Raw genomic sequence first — 21,670 nt, 5'->3', positions numbered from 1 at the left:
GAGTCACTGCAGTGCTGAGAATGACCCACCACCCAAATACCACCCACTCTGTGGTGGTCCTGTGGGGTCCTGACAATTAATGAACAGTGTAAAAGGAGGTTATAATTGTAATTATACATTGTATTTGTATGTAGCCATACTTATTAGTAATTGTTCTTTAGAATTGCTCCACATAAAATTTTGGCACCTTTATTTTAAGACTGTAGACACAGATTTCCAGTCTCTGAATTTGTCCTCCAACAAAGTGCTACTCAGTTTTGTAAATGGCCACTGTGGTCAGCTAGTCTGGCACAGTTTACAGTCTTTCTAGGATTGGACAGCCTTGCAATTCAATGCATAATTTTGTTTGTCTTTTCTGGTGGGTGGTTTTATACATTTGGTTGATTCAGATCAGATTTGCTGAGAATCAAACAGAATCATTCTTTGGCTTAGAGAAAGGGCGCAAAGCTGGATGCTAGTCTGGGTGCGTGTCTTCCCCCTCTTAAAACATTATGCCACTGAAATGTGATTAGAGATGGAAGGAGGGTCCACACATGAGGAATGAGAGCCGCCTCAGCTCAGCAGATGTTTGTTTGTGTGTGTGCGTGCATCTTCTCTTCATTGCACTATATCTTTATACTACTGCACTTCCCATTTGGGTTTTTAAAGCATCAAAGTCTCGTTCACTGGGTTGTGTTATGAGAATGAGGAAAAAGTAGTGAATGCAATAGTGAGTTAGTGATTGTGTGTGTGTGTGTATGTGTGTGTGTGTGTGTGTAGGCAGTGTGTCCATAAAGAGAGCTGTGTCCGCTGCCAGATGAAAGCCCATTGACGTTTTAAAGCAGCTTCGACCTCCGTATGCATCTGCCTGTCAATCACAGTTACCCACAGTCCCCTGGGGCAGTTTCGCCCAGCCCCAGGAAAAAAAAGAGAGAGATAGAGAAAGAAAGATCAGGAACAAAAAAGGCAGGCAGCTCCAGGCCAGCGCAGTGAAGCCGCCAACACCTGGGGGCTGCATAACGATCTGCTACTCAGCAACTCTGCTGCCTCCAGCCCAGATACATTCACTCACTACAAATCCCACAGTCCTTAGCTTTGAAGCCAAAACATACAGGATGTCAATCCCTTCACTGCAAAAAGGTAATGGCTTTTGAGTGGCGGGGCAGCGACAGGCAGTGTGTTTGCACAGAGATCGTTGGTGGAGTCCCTGAAGAAGAGTGTATTGATGATAATGATCGGTGTAAATGACAGACCTCCAGGCACATAAAGAACTGAACACTCAACACTGGAGCTCCAATCACATCATCTAAACATTAGAGTGTCCTTTAATGTAGAGCTGATGAACAAGCTATGTTTTGGAGTATACTGAGAGCAGAGCTGGTTGGCTATACGCTAACTACATACGCTGTGCAGGCCCATGCAAACCTCCCGCTTGTGTCAAAGCTGCTTATTGTCCACTTTGATGAGATGTAAACTAAACTGAAAAAACGGCAATCAGATAAACTTCTCTCCTCACTAAGCCTGATGTCAGCAAATAATAGAAACATTTAACGAATAAAGGTTTATAGCCGCTTTAAGACAAGCTCAGAAAAGCAGAACTTTTCCAGACATTACCCAGAGGAGCTTCAATGTGTGAACGCCAATGTCCGGTTTTAGTTTTTCAGGACATTGGCCAGGCTTTATGCTGACAGACCCCTAGTACAAAGTCCCTGTAATGTCCAAGTGAGTCCATATGTGAATAGACTAGGTAATTTTCGAGAGAATCCACACTGTGTGCTAAGAGTGTTGTGATATGGTGGTATGTGAATGCTGGTACGTGTGTTCCAGGCACGGTGCTGCTGCTTTGGCTTTTACACACGTAGGCATCGCTCCTAGATGGAGAGTGCTCCTATGGTCCAAGAATATCTGACCAAGAGCAGCTCTGTGGTCAGAAACTGACCACTGATGAAGGGCTACAGTATGGTGAACACAAATTAGGCACCGCACCAGATGGCCATCTGTCCCTAACAGCACACCAGCAAGGTTGAGCTACAAGGAAGGTGTTTCTAATAAAGTGGTGAGCGAATGCACGCGGAACATGAAGCTGCGTGCCAAAGTGTTGCAGAGGAGCAAAATGAAAGGAGGGAGTGAGTGTAATTGGAGGACTGGCAGGAACATGTAAGCGTGAGGGAAGATGGACATGAGTAAGAGCATTGATTCCCCTGAGAGGGGAAGGCAGCACACACAAACCCACACACAGAGGTCCAACTTCGCAAGGCACGTTCGGTGTTAAATACATATTTGAGTGCAGTCGACCACTGAATGGACTTGCTATTCTCTAATGATGCTAATGAGACAAGTTTGTGAGCATGTGCGCACACACACACACAAACACAGACACACTTTCACATGCTCGTCTGGTGGTCATGCACAGTGGTGTATTTATCCTCACAGATGAGAGCAGAAGGAGGTTAGAGGACTTAAAGTTGCAGGATCCCGTACCAGTGGTCAGAGTCGGGGTGTTTGTGTGTCCAGTGCTGATCTCATGATGTCCAGTTGGGGCTTTTAAAGGGCTAAAAGTCAGTTATTTTCTACTCTTCAATTTCAGTGACAAGACTGAGGAGCTTTTATAAATGTATTCACCTGAGACGAAGATAAATTTAGCTCAAAGAGCAAAAGAGACAGATGGATGACAGAGGAAATGGCAGTGCTTGTGCGCATGTGTGTGTGCGCGTGTGTATATGTGTGTGCGCTTGAAGGGAAGGTGATCTTCATGCGGGGTGAGGGAACAGAATGGAGGGGCTAAGAGGAGGAAGAGAGAGGGGCACATCTGTGCTAAACATGCCCTGGGGCTAGTCTGCGCACTCCAGCACCAACTAAATACACACACATACATACACACACACACACACACACACACACACACACACACACACTTACAATCTCTCCATGAGCTGGGTTTTGTTACCCGCCGACATTTTAGTTAAAAAAAGAATAAATAGGTGATTACTGAGTCAAGGAGTGTCTGTCTCTCTTCCTCTCTCTCTTTTTAGCAGACACACACACACACACACACACACAAACACACCAATAAAACACACACAAACATACTTCAAAAATAAACACTATGTAAAAACGTTGGTAATGTGTATACAGTAATAGATATCCGTCTATATATGAAAATAAAATTAACTGGCCGAGTCCAGGCCCGCCAGTAAACGAAATTAGCATCAAATGCAAATGAGCGAGGTGCTTAATGGTGGAACAGGTGCAGGCAGGGCCCCTAAATGAGATAAATGAATAAAACATCCATGGACCGGCCCGCGAAAGCTGACACAAAGTCAATGGCATGAATTATTCAGCAGACGGGGCAAGGCTGAGCGCCGCTGACCTCTCACCGCAGGAAGTGCATCCCAAACACAACACAACCACAACAATGGACTTCAGACGCAGGGGGCTTCCCTCACCAGAACCCATACACACGCGCACGCACAACCGTGAGCACATGCACTCTTAATTTGTAACCCACTGTTCAACATGAAACAGACAAAGCTAAATATAGACCTATCGGAGAGCGCTGATCCGTTTGGAATCACTGGTCTAGTAATCTGAACTCAATTTGGCTGCAGATTATAATAATAAAATGATGTTTGGAGGGAATATCTAGGGGCAGTTCCAAAAATGTCCAAATAGAAAACTAATTTGACTTATATATTAAAGTTGAACAGACTGAGGAAATTATTATAAGCAGGCAATTCCAGATTATCTTCATAAATCATTTAAAAACACCTTCTGGAACATTGTGAGTATTAGATCTCCAGTCTCCATCTCCAGTAACAATCACTAAAGTGACAAGCAAGTCCAAACTTTAAAACAGCAGATCAAATACCAGCATTTTTGCTTTGCCGAGGACAGTCCTGACAGTCTGACAGCCGCTTTCTCCCTTTCTCTCTCCTGACCTAATGAGCCATCTGTGACTGCACAGAATATTCACCACCTCTCCTCCCTTCTCCAACTCCCCACACCACAGAGGAGGAGACCACCTTAATGACCAGCGCTGACCATTGGCTCCATGTAAACAGGAGGAAAATGCGCAAAAGCGGAGGAGAAAAGCGAGAGCGAATGAGGAGGTGAGGAAGAAGTTTTCTGCTGCTCCTGACCTGAAGAGGAAGTTGCTGCAAAACTCGTGGTGACATCACCATCCCTGGGAGGAGCACTTCCTGTCTAACATTCTTCACTCCACACACACACACGCTCGCCAGGAAATGGCAGTCATCACAACACCGCTTTGCTTCAGAAAACACACACACACACACACACACCTGCTTCTTGAAACATTGAGACAAGGTGTAGTACTGCTTGGATGAGCATAATGTGAAAAGATTCACTCTCGCTCGTTCTTTCACTTTTTCTGTCACTCTCTCACTCTCAAAACTATATATATATATATATAGGTTCGGACCTAATTTGATAATTTTGCTGGTCCTGAAATGTAGGTTATTTTCTGGTTTTACCACACACACACACACACACACACACACACACACACACACAAAGTAAATCACCACTAAGTGGCTCATTTGTCATGCTATGGGTCAGACCCCCTTTAAAGTGATCTGATGTAGATGAGTGTGGGCAGTGACGCTTATCTCCACACACAGAGCTGGACACTGCCTGCCAGGCGCTTCAGCCTGCAGGTCTTCACCCACAGCGGAACACACAGGAGAACCTCCCGCTTCACACGGCCAGCACAGTGGACCACAGTGTGTGTGAGAGGGAGCGAGAGAGAGAGATGGAGAGAGAGATGGAGAGAGAAAGAGAGGGAGAGGAGGTGACAGACTGAAAAAGGCAAGACTAGAGAACAAGACATTGAGACAGACAGAGAGGTAGAGTTGTCAGAGGAGCACATACACACACACACACACACACACACACACCTAGAGGCCTGGGTGAGTGGAGTGGATTGCTTGCACCTCTTTGGAAATCATCCAGGCGGATGATAGGATTGTTGACAGTGAACTGCATATCGTTAACCCTGTATTAACTTGGAAAGGCAGAGGTTGGCCTTTTATTATTCCTTCACTGCTTGGGCTTAAGTAGGCCACACACATACACACACACACACACACTCCAGGAGAAGGCTTTGTCGCTGCATCGGAGCACGTCACCTTTCAGCAGCTGTGACAGCTCAACCTGAAGAGTCACGCACACAAAGCTTTCAGTCTAACATACACACACATACACACATGCGCGCACATACACATTTACAGCTGCCTAAAAACACTTTCTTTTCTTCTGTCTCTCTACGCAAGTCAAACACTCCCCTGCTACGTCTCCATCTCGCAAAAGACAAGACATCAACACTGACACAAATTTAAACATCTTCTCAGAGTGTATAAAATGCACACTGTCTTTCATCCTTACTGCCACAACACACACACACATACACATACACATCATGCTCTTCACACTCTCACAGCCATTAATTGCCTCACAATGGGGCTGCAGTCCGGACAGGATTACTCCAACAATGGCCGCTTCAGCCAGTTAAGATCACGTTCTCCCTGCTGATGGAGAGAATGGCTCACTGCAACTGATCCAGTTAATCCACTAATGTAATACATACTCTCTCTCTCTCTTTCTCTCTCATTCCCGCTCTCCTTTCTCTTTTCCCCCTCTCCAATTTCTACTTATTTAACACATGATTGTCATGTTAAAACCCCTTTTTCCATCATTTGAAAAGGTCACACAGACCCACGATTTACAGTGTCACATGACAAACTGACCAGTAGGAAAGTCTTATTAAAGGAGCATTATGCAAGGATTTACATTGTTTGCTTCTGGGCTCCCCCTGGAGTTGCGGAGTGAAATTTCCTTTTACACCACGATAATGAATACAAATCGCGCTCTGAGCTCCCCCTCACGGACACGTGCATTTGTTGACAAGCTAAAGGTTGCAGAATTGTGAAAGAACTATGAAAGCTGACTTGGGAGAGCAGTACTGCAGGATTTCACACAAACACGACTCAAATTACGCAGTGCTTCGCAGTTCCCGTGGCAGATCTCATGCATGCTCCGCCAAAGTTATACACTGCAACAGCAGGCATTCCGGGCCTGGGGTGGCAATGACAGAGGCTCCATTCACTGTACTACAAGTCAGTGAACCATTAAAAAAAAATTTAAGTTGATATTTTAAGGTGAAATCGCTATATAATGCTTTATAAGCTTTAAATGAACAAACATAAACATTAAGAGCTGAAGATGTTTTCTTCTGCTGTCCCAGTTAGGGGGGTCTTTTATGGCAAAATGCTAAATACGCTTGCTAGCATGTTTTTTTCAGCACTAGAATAGGGGGGTAAATATGTACAGCAGAGGTTATAAAAACAGCTGTGTGTTTTTTGTGTCATTTGCCATAGAGTCACTTCCTGTTCTACTTTAATCCGAACAGAAGGTCTTTTTCTTGCGGGTCACTTGTGGCCAGCATCACAGAGTAAAAGCACAGGGCAGCAGCCAAGGACGGTCATAAAATATTTAGATGGGGAGGGGGCGGAGGGGGGCACTGGGGGTGCACAATGACCCACTTTTCAGATGCGGATTTCATGTTCGTCTCTAGGAAAAAAAGAAAAACGTCTTGTTTGTTCCTGCTGTGCAAATCCAGATGTTACACGTACCATCAAAAGTGTGGCCCGCCAGCGGGGTCAAAGGCCATGAGCAGGCGCAAAGTCACTGGACTCCCACGACCAGCTCGAGAACTCTGGACTCTCCCTGATGAAGGCATTAGCCTCCCTGTTCCCAGGGAGATAAAACAACAGCTCTAACCGCTACTGTACGGCTTACTGAACAACCGACAGTGAGAGAGAAGAAGAGGGAGAGAGAGAGAGGGAGAGAGAGAGAGAAGAGGAGATTTTGATAGAGATGAAACAGGAGGCAGTCAAAAGGAGCGCTAAAAGGGCTGCTATTAGATGTCAGCGGCCTTTGTGTCCGTGTCAATGGAGGCAGATTAAAGTATTTGAAATAATCTTACTGGGGCATTAAAAGGGCTCTGGAGGCAGGAAGAGAAAGGCAGACAAGGGCTGCCAAGGAAGGCCAGGCATGTTCTCTAAGGATGGACAGTCTTTTTTACTCTCTTTCTCTCTCTCTCTCTCTCTCTCTCTCTCTCTCTCTGTCTTTCTCTCTCTCTCTCTCTCTCTCTCTTTCTCCCTCTCCCCTTCTCCCTTCCTTACTCGGCCTCTCTCTTGCTCTAAGAAACAAATGATACAAAAGAGACTCTAGAAATTCTTCATATTCTGTATGTATTTTATTAACTTCTCCCTTATCAATCAATTCAGCTCACATTCTTCACCAACACCCCTCCCCCCCCCCCCCCCCCCCAAAAAAAAAAAAGACAAAACCTGCAAGCTTTTTTACCAAGCACAGATCCTCCACCACAGTGAGGACAAGATTTGTTCTTTTAACAATCTAATAAGGCATCGTTAGTTGCCTTTATTTTTCCAACATTCCTCCGGTTTTATGGGAGCGGCCTGTTGCGGTGTCGTATGAGAGGAACCTAATTAGGAAATCACTCTCATTACTCTTCCAGAGGAATTAGCGCTAGCCTGGCTAATTACTGCTGTAAAACCTAATCAGCTCTTTGAAACAAGAGCAGGCTAATGAGCTCTTATTTATTCAACTAAAGAACTTCAAGGGGAGACAGAGGCTTGAAATCATATTTTTGATGCATTTGTGTGCGTGTGTATGTGTGTGTGTGTGTGTGTGTGTGTGTGTGTGTGTGTGTGTGTGTGTGTGTGTGTGTTTGCACGCATGTGTGTAATTGATTCCGTTCCAGCTTGCGCCTTATTTTTTGGGAACCACAGAATTTCCAGCCCTGCCAAGAAAATATTAGTCAAAAATGAGAGCACCAGTAAACTATCTCTTTTTTTATTATCATTTCCATCCCTCTCTCGCTCCCTCTCTCTTTTCACATGACCTATTTTCCTGTCCTGGAGGGCCACGTGACAGAGGGGAAACTGTTGTTTAATTCCTTTTCTCTCTCTCCGTCAATTAATGATGCCCTCACACCTGAGACTAGGGGCGGCCATGTTAGGCCGGAGCACAGCTGGGAAATCCACACACATGCAGACTCACACACACACACACACACACACATTCACCTCCACTCTCATCTCAAAGAGCTCTGTCTGAGCCCAGACAGACAGTTCTCACAAACCACTGCAAATTTTTCAGGCTTTTGCAGTGTATTTCAGAAATGGAACATTTCAAGGAAGGCGGCGCAGCAGCGGAAATAAATACAGAACCAGACAGTTATCATTTATCATTTCAGCCCGTATTCTTCACTACACCACCCTCCAAACCCAAAAGGCAAAAGCTAGCATAGTCACGAGGCATCGTTAGTCAGACATTAACTGACATTACCTATATTCCACCTACAAACGTGTGCTTTCGCAGCAACTGTTGTGAGGTTGGACAAGCTTTCCAAAATGCTGGAGAAAGTCCGATGCAAGCTAATGAGAAACTGTAGTGCACAACAATGCTCTTCAAATGCAAAAAAAGTTGAATATGTGCACTGTTGGGATAGGCACAGTTTTTGTTGTGTGTGTAACATCAGCAAGGGGTCAAATTGACTTTACTTTCTGTCTTCTTAGCTACAATACCATACCCTTGCTTGGCAGTGTTTTATGTAGTCCGTCAGGTTGAACAGAATGTCTGTAAGGCTTGTCTTATTTAGCAACAGTTGCGGCTGCATAACAATGCATATATGGATGGAGCGTACGTACAGTGAATTTCTCCCTCTCACAACTATAAGGCTATTAGATTCACCCTACTGGTTATAACAAGACTTGTGAGACTAAGACGTGTTAATGAGTTTAAAGGGTTAGAAAAAAGTGTAAAGCGATGGCTGTGAAGGTGTGTGTGTGTGTGTGTTGGGTGGAGGTGAGGCCACGTGGCATAGTGGGGGTGCAGCTGTCTCTGAGAGCTGTGAAGCGTTCTGGTCCAGTGAAGCAGAAATGAGTTCGCTACACACACACACACATATAGACACATACACACACACCGCAGCCAGGTAGAACTGCCTTCACATACACACACACACACACTGCTCAACACTTCTGCTGACAAAGACCCAGCAAACCTACAACAGCTGTGCTCATCTGATAGCACAGGTCAGTGACTCATTAACACACACACACACACACACATTAAAAACCCCATATATACATCTGTCCTTAAGCTCAACTCAAAAAACTTCTCCATCACACCCTTTGCTTCGATCTGCAGTCACTCTCAAACTATCTATCTATCTATCTATATATATATATATATATATATATATATACACTGTCTGCAGCAGGGCTGTACTTTTACCTCCTTTCCAAACATCAGAAAAAGAGAACAGGAACAGGAGACACACACCGCTGCACATTGAGGCCTGCACACACTCTGTGCATCCCTACCACTGGTTTCGTTTTCACCACAGAGCACAGTGTTCACAGCGAGCAGCAGCTCTTAATTCTTCTGTAAATAAATGGCCTGTTTTCTCCCACACAAATGAAAAGACACTCTTTTTTGTCCTCTCCACTGCAAGTGAGCGCTTTGAATCGCCGCCTTTGATCAGAGGACGCTTTCAGCGCGTTCTGAGTGTGAACGTCCGGTGTCCACTATAGCTTGTGTGCGTCTCATTTATAAGCTGTAATAACGTCCACGCGACAGACACATCACAGCACTTCAGCTCCATCTGAAGTGCCGGTCCACTAAAGAGGGCATCAGTGTTATCTTCTCCACAGACAGATGGAGCTCTTTTATCTCATCTAAACATCCACAACACACACACACACCCACATGCTTACGCTATGGTTGGCCATCCTTCACATATACATGGACATCCTCATTAATGAATGCACTTGATAGAAAAACAGACATCATTTCCACACAGATGGAGTGTAATACATTAGCACCAGCTTGTCTTTCCGGTGTCTCGAGTTTTGGCAAGAATTGTGTGGATGTAGTATATTTTATCCATGTGCAAATCATGTACACATTTCAACCAAGTGAATCAATGCATTACCTTATTTTCAGTGACCCTACAGCACTACTAATCAGTTGACTGTACCACGCACATATGCTTACACACACACACACACGCACACACTCATGATGTGTTAATCCGCCTCTTACCTGTCTATGATGACGGGGTCGGAGGGTGTTTCGTTACGGTTGCCACAACTCTTCTTGTCACAGCAGCGGCTGAAGAAAGGGAGGGGGAAGCAAAAAAAAAAAAAAAAAAAAAAAAAAGAGAGAGAGAGAGAAAGGGTTAACCCAGGTGCTGCTGTACATATGTCTGGGCTGACCTGAAGCCCAACCGGCTGACAAAGGTAGCAATTACAGGGCAAACCCCATCTGTACCATCCCCACACTAAACACACACTTCACAATGTACTGCCTCCCTATACAGAGCCTGAAGAACAGAACGGGTGGGAAAAAAGATGTGGATACAGGAAAGAAAGAGATGGGAAACGATTTAATCGTGAGACAAATCAGAAAGAACATCGGTAATACTTCATGTTGCCCACTTAAGCCTTTCTTGAAAACTGGCATTAACATAATGTAAACATATAACATATATAACATATATATATATATATATATATATGTATATAATTTTTTTTTTTCCTGCAAGTCTTTCTAAGGTGATATGGCATTTTTATACAGAAGCAGCACTTATGACAACTGTTGCTTTTTGGAATAAGTCGTTGTAAACAAACAAAAAATAACATTCTTTACCTGAACTTAACTCCATTGTGGAAATAATGTAATATATGTTTTAAATCCTCAAAATTGACCTAATTCCTCGTAATTTAGCTACATTTACAGCTGATTTGACTTTTCTCAATTATGCTGGACGAAGATATTTTTTCTAAAGTTGTTCTAAACCTAAAGTAACAGAGTTAGTGGACTCTTAACAATCATTTCTGTAAACTCTCTATAGATCCCACTCAGCATAAGGGAAATGAGAACTCATAATGCTAATAATTTAAATACATTTTAAAAATGGACCAGTTCCATTTAGAACAACCTGATTTGTTTGCTTATCACATATGAGTGACAAGCGTGCAGTTTTTAGAGTGCGGATGTATGGCAGTTTATGATAAAGAAAAGGTTATGTTAATGTCATATTGACACATATCAAACGCTGCCTTTCAGTACTGATACTGTAGTCTTTAAACTGTCCTGTGAGTCATTATTTTTTGTGTTGCTATACTATTCATATGTAACTGCATACTATTTTCTTCGTGTTTTGTTTCAGTGTCAAGAGATGACAAACACAAGGCAAAATAGTTAAAGACAACACTACAACAACTTATCAAAGCACAACAATAACTTCAAATTGCAATCCTTCAGATTTGTTTTTGAATGTGCACTGCTAACATAATTTTTCAGCTTCTGAATGAGAGATAATTAATATAAAATAATATATATATGTATATATATATATAATGTATATATATATTGTTACTGTTCAAGTCACAGTTATCTCCAACAGTTACATTACAGCATATATATATATAAATATATATATATATATATATATATATATATATATATATATATATATATATATATATATATATATAAATATATTTATATATATATGCTGTAATGTTACTGTTGGAGATAACTGTGACTTGAACAGTAACAATATACATTACTGTTCAATAATTCAGAAATTTAAGATTCCTGTTGGCTTCAGTCATATAACAGGTCTGGACTGTTTACTGTTTTATTATTATTATTATTATTATTATATAATAATAATAATAATAATAATAATAATAATAATCCTAGGTTGTAGAAGGTTAAAATTTAAAAAGGACGATACAAATGGTTGTAAAGTGCCCTGGAGCAGGTGTCAACGCATGTGATGCTGAGGCAGAAACACAGCACAGAGAGAAAAGAGTGATGGTGGGATGTGTGGGGAGGAGGGTCTTTCTGTGTTCTCAGTGGGTGGGGGTTGGTGCGGAGCAGCAGGTGGGGCAACGGGCTCACGTTTCCCCTCACAGATGGCAGAGGGGCTAGAGAGAGAGAGGCGCACTGGAGGCGTCATGCGATAGCAGCCGCATTGTGAGGCCCAAACAGAGCACAAGTGAGAGACTTTAGGCCTGATGGCTCTGATAATGCAGTCCTGGCCTGACCTAGCCTGGCCCTGAGGAGCCCTGATTCTCCTGCTTTCACACACCAAGGGTCCGAGCGTACCCTGTCCCGGCTCAAATGGCCGTGTAATAACAAGTAACAATAGTGGCAACAGAGAGGAGCCAGAGTAGTGCACAAAAGTCTAATTGCACCAGAGAGTATGGCTTTTAACCCCTTAAACCCCAGAGTCAATAGTAGGACATTATTAACTGGTCACTTTGAATTATTTAGTAAATACTAAACATGTTAGTCATTTACTGTAGTTGTACTGATTCGTGGATAAACATGTACATTAGGTTAACACTGTTTATCTGGGCAGAAAGCTTTTATTTGCTTGGGAAAAAACACTATCATCATACATTAACATCAGTTTGGTAGCTTAACCTCAAGGCAGTTTAGTTCTTGCAGTTACCCAAGTTATTTCTGAACATTTGGACTAGAAAAAATCTCTTACCTCACTGCAATATCTCTACAAACATACTCAGGAGGCCTCAAAGACTGCTTAGACCACACACATCTACCAAGAAACAGCCCAAAACTTTGTTTGACTAATGAATGCCTCCTTAAGTCATATTTCAATTGATAAAACATAAATACAGATGTTTTGCCTATGGAATGTAACAAATCCATGCATAGAAGCATAGAAAACAAATATGCATTCTTGTAACCATCTGAGAATATATAAATTTGCTGAAAAAAGACTTGTCACTATTCAGTGACTTTTAAATCTGAAGTTTACCCTTTAACGCAGAAAGGCTTATTACACACTAAGGTGCATTATTTAGTAACTACAGGGACTTCTGTTCAAACTAGTGGGGCTATTCTTTGGTGACAGAGGTATCCAACATTTAATAACGTTTTCGGCCCACCGGCGGTCCATGGGCTGTTTAAGGGGTTAATTATTCAGTTATTACTTTAAATTATTCGGTACATACTCTGGAACTAAAAGATGCACTATAGAGTTATGCGAGTGGAAATATGTAATGTTGGCCCACATACAGTATGGGCTTATTTATATTTACTCTAATTACAAGTAAAGAACACTCACAGCCTGAATAAAGCTCAGGCTAAGACTTCTGCACCGTAATCATTGCTCAGGCTATGTGTCTCTTTGGGCTGGTTTAGAATCATCAGCAGAGCTGCTCCCACTTTGCGTCCTACTGTTACACTCCTCTGACCGCGTTCCCTCGCACTCTCTTTTCCTCCCTTTACATCTCTCTCTTTCGCTCTCTCTATTTTTCTTTCTCTCCTTCTCCTCTGAGTGCACTCATGTCTTTAGCGCTGCTCTCTCAGAACTGGGTCACATCGAGGTCCCCCTGGATCACTGAAGCAAAGCATGCTGGGAAAAGAGAAGAGGAGGGAGGCATATACTGATGTGACTTTCTACCATCCAAATAATCCAATCATCAGCCAGCACCCATGGGAACCCATTCCAAATCAGCACCCCCTCCAAACGCCCACCTCCTACCCCCCCCCACCAATGTACCACCCAGACCCCCCACCCACCTACCCCCACCAAAAACTATGCTAATTAGTCCACGCATGCTGCGGCTTTGTTTGGGGATTTTTTCCTGCGCTCACTGTCCCAGAGGACCCCCGCGCGCCATATCTTTAATCTCAAGTGTTTCCTCCTGCCGCGGCATTTGAAGAAATTAAATCCAAATTGCGGCACATAATTACCAGGATGTGGCCCTGCGCTGATGCCATTAAAGCCCAACCACCCCGGGAACCTGCACTCAGATCTATTACTGCACGAGTGCCCTCCACTTGCTCTGCAAATACCTCCAAAGAACAAAACAAAACAAGAAGAAAAACAATGGATCTACTCTTTGATTGTGACCACCAGGCTAGCCTGTACTGCACTTTTCAAAAATGAACAGGGCCTAAAGTGTTCTGTGGAAGGGTACCACAGAGGGACCGTTTTTAGTTCCATAAAGAACCTTTCAACGGATTCTTTAAACTCTTTAACACTGAAGATTTGAAAAGCTCCACATAACAAAGTTTCTGCGCCAATTAAAGGTTTATCTTATAACTGTACATCCAAGCCAGAAACCACTTAGGGACCTACTGTAAGAGTATAGACTAGACCACCCAAATCAGCATCGCTGTTTAAAAAAGCAAAGCCGATCCAAGCAAACGCTCATCAATCAGTCCTCCCGTGTGAAGAACATGCGGCAACGTCGTAAAGATCGCACTGTTGCTTTTGAGTGATCGTTTCTTGTTTTGCTTGTCAGTGGTGTTGGATGGGAAAAGGCGCTGCGACTCTGTCCCGCGCCATGCAGCGCCATATGGCTAATGGAAAACGCGTGCAGCAATTAACAGGCCTGATTAATGAAGAACAGCCTAATCGCAGACTGGTAATTGCACCTCTATCGCACTGCAGGCTCAGCAGAGGAGGCCCGCAGCAGACGGAGAGGAGAGAGAGAGAGAGAGAGAGAGAGAGAGAGAGAGAGAGAGAGAAAGAGAAAGAAGGAGAGAGACATGAGGGGAAGAGGCTGTTTACAGATTTTGTCATCCTACAACTGTCTCTCTTCTTTTTTGGCTTCTTTGGAGACACTCTTTGGAGTGGAACCCAATAGAGACAAATGAGGGGAGCTGGTGTGTGTGGGTGTGCCTGCAAGTCTCCAACACATGATTGGGAAACCTTATGGAGTGGCAAACTGAGTTGCATGCCTCAGACATGAGCTACATTACATGACATAATGTCAAAGCTAGCACAGAGTGGCTTTTGAAGAAGCATATTGTCGCTGTCCTTTCTGCATATTTGTTCTTTTTGAACATGATTATATACATATAAAGGGGTGTGACACTACATTTGTGATGCAGCATATAAAGAGGGGCTAAATATGAGGTTTAAATTAAAATGATAATGTCTGTATTTTCAGTTTAGATCATCTACAAAACGGCAACTTTGCAAGGGAAGGGTGAACATTTTTTAACTTACAATGTAAGTCAAGGTAAAAAGACTGAGTTCCAAGTAATTTTGGAGCATTTCAACTGGTCGTTTCATTATGAAACAGACACAATAAAAAAAAAAACTGCCAGATTTACATTATGTCAAAAATGGAGATACAATGTTTTTACACGACAGCGATGGTACACATGTATTGTGTGAAACAGATAGAGAGACAGAAAGGTGGTGGGGGGGGGGGGGGGGGGGGTGGGAGAGGGAAAGACAGTGGGCTCCTGCTCGCCTGCACATATTTCATTGTCAAAACTCCACGCAAACTGCATTCATTAACGGAGGAATAACAAGAAGATTCTTATTGAGTAATGAGTTTTTCCTTGTCCTAATTAACCAAGCATCAGTGGGATATTTTTAGGAGGAAAACTGTTCAAATGCTCCTCTCTTTGGCCTGGAATAGATGAGAACCCATCTCCACAACCCAGTTTTAAGCACAAGAAATTCATCTTTTGATTTTAATTAAAGGTGCACGGCTTCCGCTCCCCTTGCTCTCCTCCCAGAGCAGAGAGAGGATGACCTGGATAGAGAGAGAGAGAGAGAGAGAGAAAGGAGATACTGCATCTACAGACACGGCCCTATGAAGGTGTATTCTCCCTCGATTTCTCATCCTCCCTTCTCTCCCCATTCCTCATCCTAGAGGTGACTCGCAAAATGTACTTTTCTCAGGTGCACGTTTCTTTTTTTTCTTGTCCCCATCACTGAAAAAAATATGATGCACTGAATTTGCTCGAATTCAAATGTGTACATCATTTTCACCTGGATAAAATGTATTACATCAACACAGTGACTGTATATTCTAATGATGTACACTTCTGAGTCAAGTAGAAGTGAATTCAGTGCAGAACCTTTTCTAGGCACAACAGGAAAGGAATGAGCACGCTCATCACTGGGATGCTAAAACGCCCTCCAAAATTAGCATCCGCGGCTGGCATTTTGGCGTCTGCTTAGATAGAGCTGCGTCTTTGATGAAGAGGAGTGCCTGGGAAGAGAGGCCTGCCAGATTCTGCTGATAGGACACAGGCTACCAAGACTTTATCTGGCCGTGTTCAGGATTGTGATGAATGATCGGAATACATGTCTCATAGGAGCAGCTTAAAAAAAACTGGCAGGCTTGCAGTCTCAGGACAGAGGATACAAGGTTAAATGACTTATTTCTCTGCTACAGTTAAATATAACTGTGTACGAATTAAAATATCATCTTGTAAAACAACAGTAGTTTGAGCTTATCTGATGATATATTAAGTCTAACTAAAGCCCTGCTTTTATGAAGGACACGGTGCTTCAGTCGGTGTGGGTTTTTTTTGGCTCTCCAGTTTTCTCCTACTGAGCAGTGGCTCCAGTGTGTGGCAGTGAAGCCACAGTGTACAGGAGAGACTGAGAGAGAGAGAAGGCGGGTGGAGGGATGGGGGGGGGGGGGGGGTGGCAGTTCCAGCAGCAGAGACCAACACTAACACTGGCTCCGGAGTGCCACGCCAGTGCCAAACACTCAGACGAGCCAAAGCAAAGCCTGCAGGTTCAAGAGCCTGATTGTGTAATGGTGATGGAGAGAGTGTGAAAGAGAGAGAGGAGGTGTCTGAGTGTGAATGTGTGTGGGTGTGCATGTACACTAGCATAAATACATTTGGAATTACTTGAAATATTCAGAATTGCTGTTGTTTTATTCTTTACTTATTTTACTATTTTTATAATAGGGATTATTATTTTTGGGAAAATCATCTTGTTAAAAAAGTATAATATAAAATAATAAAAGAAAACTAAAGACGTATAGGAATTGTGGGCAGATGCCAATGTCCATTATTTTTCATGTGCGTATCTGCCAATGGAGAACATTAGGGATCCAGTGTGACACATTGCATAAATGCTAAATATTTTTTCTGTAATCTGTAGTTTGCATTTTTGTGAAATTATTAAATAAATAAATGAAAAATAAAATAATTTATCTCAAATTTATCTCAAAAAGACCCCCAATACAGATATGATTCTGATATTATCAGGCATTACTATATGAAACTTATGAAGTCATGTCAAGTCATGGCTCTCAATCTTCTGAACGTGTTTCCAAACTTTAGAACAGTACTGAAAGTCCTCTTGAAAAGAGATGCATGTGTGTGTGAGTCTCACCTGCACATGATCTCATGTGTTAGCAGAACTCGGCACATCTCTGGATTCTTGTCTTGACCTTCATAAATGATAGGCTGGAGAGGAAAAAAGAGAAAGACAAAAGAAAACACTGTTCAAGGAGTTCAGATAAATAACTTTTTCCTCTTGCGAGGTGAACTCTGGTACGGACGCTGTGCTGGAGAACTTTCATGACTAACTCCCTGGGATAAGAAATCACACAATGGGAAGCAATGGAACTGTGCTGGCACGGTTTACCCCGAACCAAAACATTACATGAAACATCACGTGGAGCGCCAAACCACATCTCTCCACGCTCTCTTTCTCTCTCTCTCACGCCCACGCGCACACTCTCATACACTGGGCTTACTCTTCTGAGCCTAATGTGAACCTTATTCCATCTGGCACAAGGCTTTTGCCGAATGACCACACGTGTCATGGGAATGATCTGGAGCGCTCCAGCGCCGCTAGCCCGGGACACTGTGTTCCGCCTGCTCTCCATACTCACAGAATTACAGAGACCTCACTTTATTACTGCCAATCAATCAATCACGGCAGGCTGGTGCACTGTGGGAAGGCCTAAACTATGCAACGGGACGCGGGGTGGTCCATTCCTGGCTGCGCCAGACTCCAAGTGCTCCATTTAATGCCCACTTTACCACGGCTATGAAAACCCCCTTTAGCCTGAGACAGGCCAAAGTGACCACGCACAGCGTAATAGCCGTGCTTCTGCCAGTATATGTGCTTCAGCCACATTTCAACTTCTATCTTGTACTTAAATCTTAAAAGGGAACTTTTTCTAAACGTTGCTTATTTCAGTCAGATGTAAACAGAGTGGTATGAGATGTAAACAAAGTTATTCTGAGTGGTTTGATGGGAAATGGTTTATTGTGGAGAAACATACTAACTCAGATTTGCTTTGCAGTGGTGACAACAATGGACAAAACAATAAGATGTGTATTTTATTAACTATCCAAAGGGCCTGGTGAATGGTGTGTGTCTTTTGAGTTTTATGTGCAATGCTGAAGATTGTAAAACAGGGAGGAGTGGTGAAACAGTTAAAGAGTACTATTTTATTGTACACTGGCCGTCATGTATCTCTTTTCCACCATAAATCAAATTTAGAAAAAAACTTTTAGAAAACTCCCAATCCACATGCAAATCCACATTAGTGTCTGTAGTAAGCTTTAATATTAATAAATGAATCGTAGGCCTGCACTATACAGAGTCACAAGACTTTAGATGAACATGTTGGCTTTTTTCAGTTCTTACTCTATCTGCTACATCTGTGGTACATATGGCTGAACACCACAGATTAATTTGACATCATTCAGACACTTTACTCAGTAAAACAACAGGGAATCCATTGACTTGAAACACAAGATAACAGAAGATAATGAACAGATGCTGACCTTCTCATTGGCTCCTATTATGGTTTATTTTGAGTCAACAGGTTTTCTTCTCTTTACAAAAACACAAGCGAATTATCGCCAGTCTTAATCCATCATATGCCACAGACACAGCAGCCAGAGATTGAGTGGAAAAACGCCGGACCATATCGCTAAGTAGCATAAATTCATGTCGTCCTATAGATACTAATCAATGCACTCCTTGGTACCAAGCTGTGCCAGCAGTAGTTGAAGTCATTTTCAGAAGAACATATTTGAGACACAAATTGCTGGCAATATTTCATCACGCTATTCTCATTAAGTCCAATTAAAACCAGGCTCAGAAAGTCAAAGTGCTTAGCGCTTTGATGGCAGAGCTGTGCAGATTGCTGTCTCGCTGCGTCATGGCGGAGCAGCTTGTGTCATAGCGGCCACCCTACAGAGGCATCTGGGAAGAGTTTCAACTCCACAGGAAAATTCACTGGAATATTGTCTAATAATTTTGCCCCATAGAGGATGTTGTTTCCGTTTCGGCCCCAGAAAATGTGTACCACACCCTCCTCAGATTCAGAGACAGAGGCAGAGAAAGACATGGGTAATAGTGTAAAAGGCCAAAAATCCTTTTCTGTAAGTGTGTGAGAGTGTAACACACTACTTGTGTGTCTGTATGTTTGTGTAACTTTACCTAATGTCAAACCCGTCTTTGAACGAAACAGGCTAGTAAAGTAAAGAGGGCATGTATGTAAGCATGTACGTCTGTGTGTGTGTGTGTGTTTCTGAGCTTGTATGTGAATCTGCATGTGCATGTAAATGTTTGCATGTGTGTGTGCGCACGAGTGTGTGTGGCAAGCAGTTGGGTTGCCAGACTGGAGCATAGCGAGCCATCTGGCTAAGTCAACACTTCATCCAAAAAAACCTCAGCTTTGTTTCCACCCTCATTCCACACAACATGTCCTCCACAGCCGTGAATCACTTACCCTAGCCCAAACATACACACACACACAGACCAACTGACAGCCGTTAACGAGAGGCGGTCCCAGTCACAAGTGCACAAGCCTTTTTCAATTACCCACAAACACTTGTTTGGAAACAAAACCAGGCCGCAAATTTTGCAATCTTGGTTCTGAAAGAAGCTTCGTTTGTCTGAGCGTTTTTCTGTATCGCTGCTGTGGCTGGAGGACACTGGTGATCAGCAGCGTGTGTTTGTTTGGTTCTCCCATTGCGGAAATGAGGGTCAAGGTCCTCTAAAAGTGTGCAAGCATGCATCACTGTCTGAGCCCATAGCTCTGACCCTCAGGCTGAGAGAGAGAGAGAGAGAGAGAGAGAGGAAGAGGGAGAGGGGAAGAGGGAAAAAGAGAGGGGACACAAGGAGTGAGAAAGAATGTGAGACAAGAGAGAGAGAGAAACAGGGGGATTGAGGAAGACGGAGAGAGATAGGGTGGAGCGAGAGAGGGAGAGAAAAAATAGAGGAGTGAGAGAGACAGACGGAAATGAGAGAGACAGAAGAGAGTCGTAGAGAATGAGCATTAGCGAGAGGGCGGGTTAGAATGCGTAAGGGCAGGGCCACACGGAAATGTCCTCTACTCTGCCACAGGGGTTTCATATGGACGGTCCTCCATTTATCACACAAACTGCATCTACAGCCTGAATAACAGCGGGCAGTGCATGCAGCATACTACTGTTTGAAACAGCTCCCAAAATAGCGATTTTTCCTCCGAGGTCCAGCTCGGGCCACCAAAACAATAGCTGTGTAACCTTCTGCAGGTGCAGGCAAGTGTGCAGAGGGCTTCATGGACATGTGCTTTCTCGCACACTTCACCAACACACCGCTCCACTTCATCTCTACACACCAGCCCCCCAGTAAGACTGCTGTATCACACTATTCTGTAGCATTAAGGTGATCTGTGCACTGTGGACTTTGTACTGTCTGTGAGGTTAGTAACACACAACCCCACTACAATGGGAATAATGATGAGTACTGGCTTGTCTCTGTCTCTGAGTACTGCTAAATCCCAGGGGGGTGAAGTTCTAAACTGCTGGTTACTCTGAGGGTGAAAGTCTTTGCCCCCTTTTTTTTTCTGTTATCAATGCGGTCGTAGCACACCATTTCCAATATTCGCGCTACATTCATTATATTTACAAAGTTAATAAATAACATTATGACACATATTATGACATTAGAAATTATACCACTCTCTATCAAGCCGCCCTAAGCTACACACACAATGTTACCATCACCACGTATGCTAGCTAGATAGGACTAGACTAGCTAGCTCCAAGCAAGCAAGTTAAAAGTGCACACATCCAAGAAACAAGCTCTACTGAGATGTGTCTGAGTATAACTGATGGTCCAGAACAGTTCTTGATTAATTCCAGAATAGGGCTTTTGTTCTTTCTTCAGGGCATCGCCTCTTTTGAATATACAGCATTCATTTTTCCAAAACACAGGTTACACTTAACGAACAGGTTAGCCTAACATTGCTGTAACAGGTTAACATAACAACACAAAATGCCTCAATAACTCACACTTCATATTCTGTTAGGATACGGTATTAAATCAGTGGTAATCCTTTTAGCAGACTCCTTATCTGCCATTTAAAAACTTGACTGTTATTTTTTTTTGGCACTAATGAGTTCTGGTCGTTGCTAAATTACAGACGAATTATTAAGAAAACTGATGCAGAGATTCATTAGAATGACTCTTAGCCACATTATGAGTTCTGAACTGTGACATATTAGTCAAATGAGCCAAAATACAGAAGTGCAAGTCTTAGACACATTAGAAAATGTGTATTTAAAATGCATTTAAATAACTCATAACATGGATACAATATGCAGTAATTATATATGTCAATGTGTTGACATTCAATCTTCTCCTTAAGAAATCTTTGTGTTAACTTTATATCATCCAGTACCTGTTGGTTTGGTTAGAATTGTATTAAGTTAATTCAGCTGTGCTGCTGAAAGCCAAACAGTGGAAGGGACACTGAGCAAAATCTAGAGCCAAAACATTATACTTCTAACCAGCTCAGAAAATATTTTATTAATAAAACCT

General features: G+C 42.9%; 1 protein-coding gene across 3 annotated transcripts in view; it reads right to left on the bottom strand.

Moving 5' to 3' along the window:
- Nucleotides 1–21,670, bottom strand: part of ebf1a (EBF transcription factor 1a) — a 144,164-nt gene that overhangs the window by 112,187 nt on the left and 10,307 nt on the right. For all 3 annotated transcript variants that reach the window (XM_072663088.1, XM_072663086.1, XM_072663087.1), the window contains exons 5-6: nucleotides 17,231–17,304; nucleotides 10,132–10,200 (exon numbers count right to left, since the gene is read on the bottom strand). In XM_072663088.1, coding sequence (XP_072519189.1) covers nucleotides 10,132–10,200; nucleotides 17,231–17,304 — 143 coding nt within the window. The remainder of the gene's footprint in view (nucleotides 1–10,131; nucleotides 10,201–17,230; nucleotides 17,305–21,670) is intronic.

The sequence above is a fragment of the Salminus brasiliensis genome, chromosome 19 (assembly GCF_030463535.1).
Source record: "Salminus brasiliensis chromosome 19, fSalBra1.hap2, whole genome shotgun sequence".
NCBI classification, from domain to species: domain Eukaryota; kingdom Metazoa; phylum Chordata; class Actinopteri; order Characiformes; family Bryconidae; genus Salminus; species Salminus brasiliensis.
The sequence above is the reverse complement of the archived record's forward strand: the minus strand, read 5'-3'. Positions and strand labels throughout refer to the sequence as shown.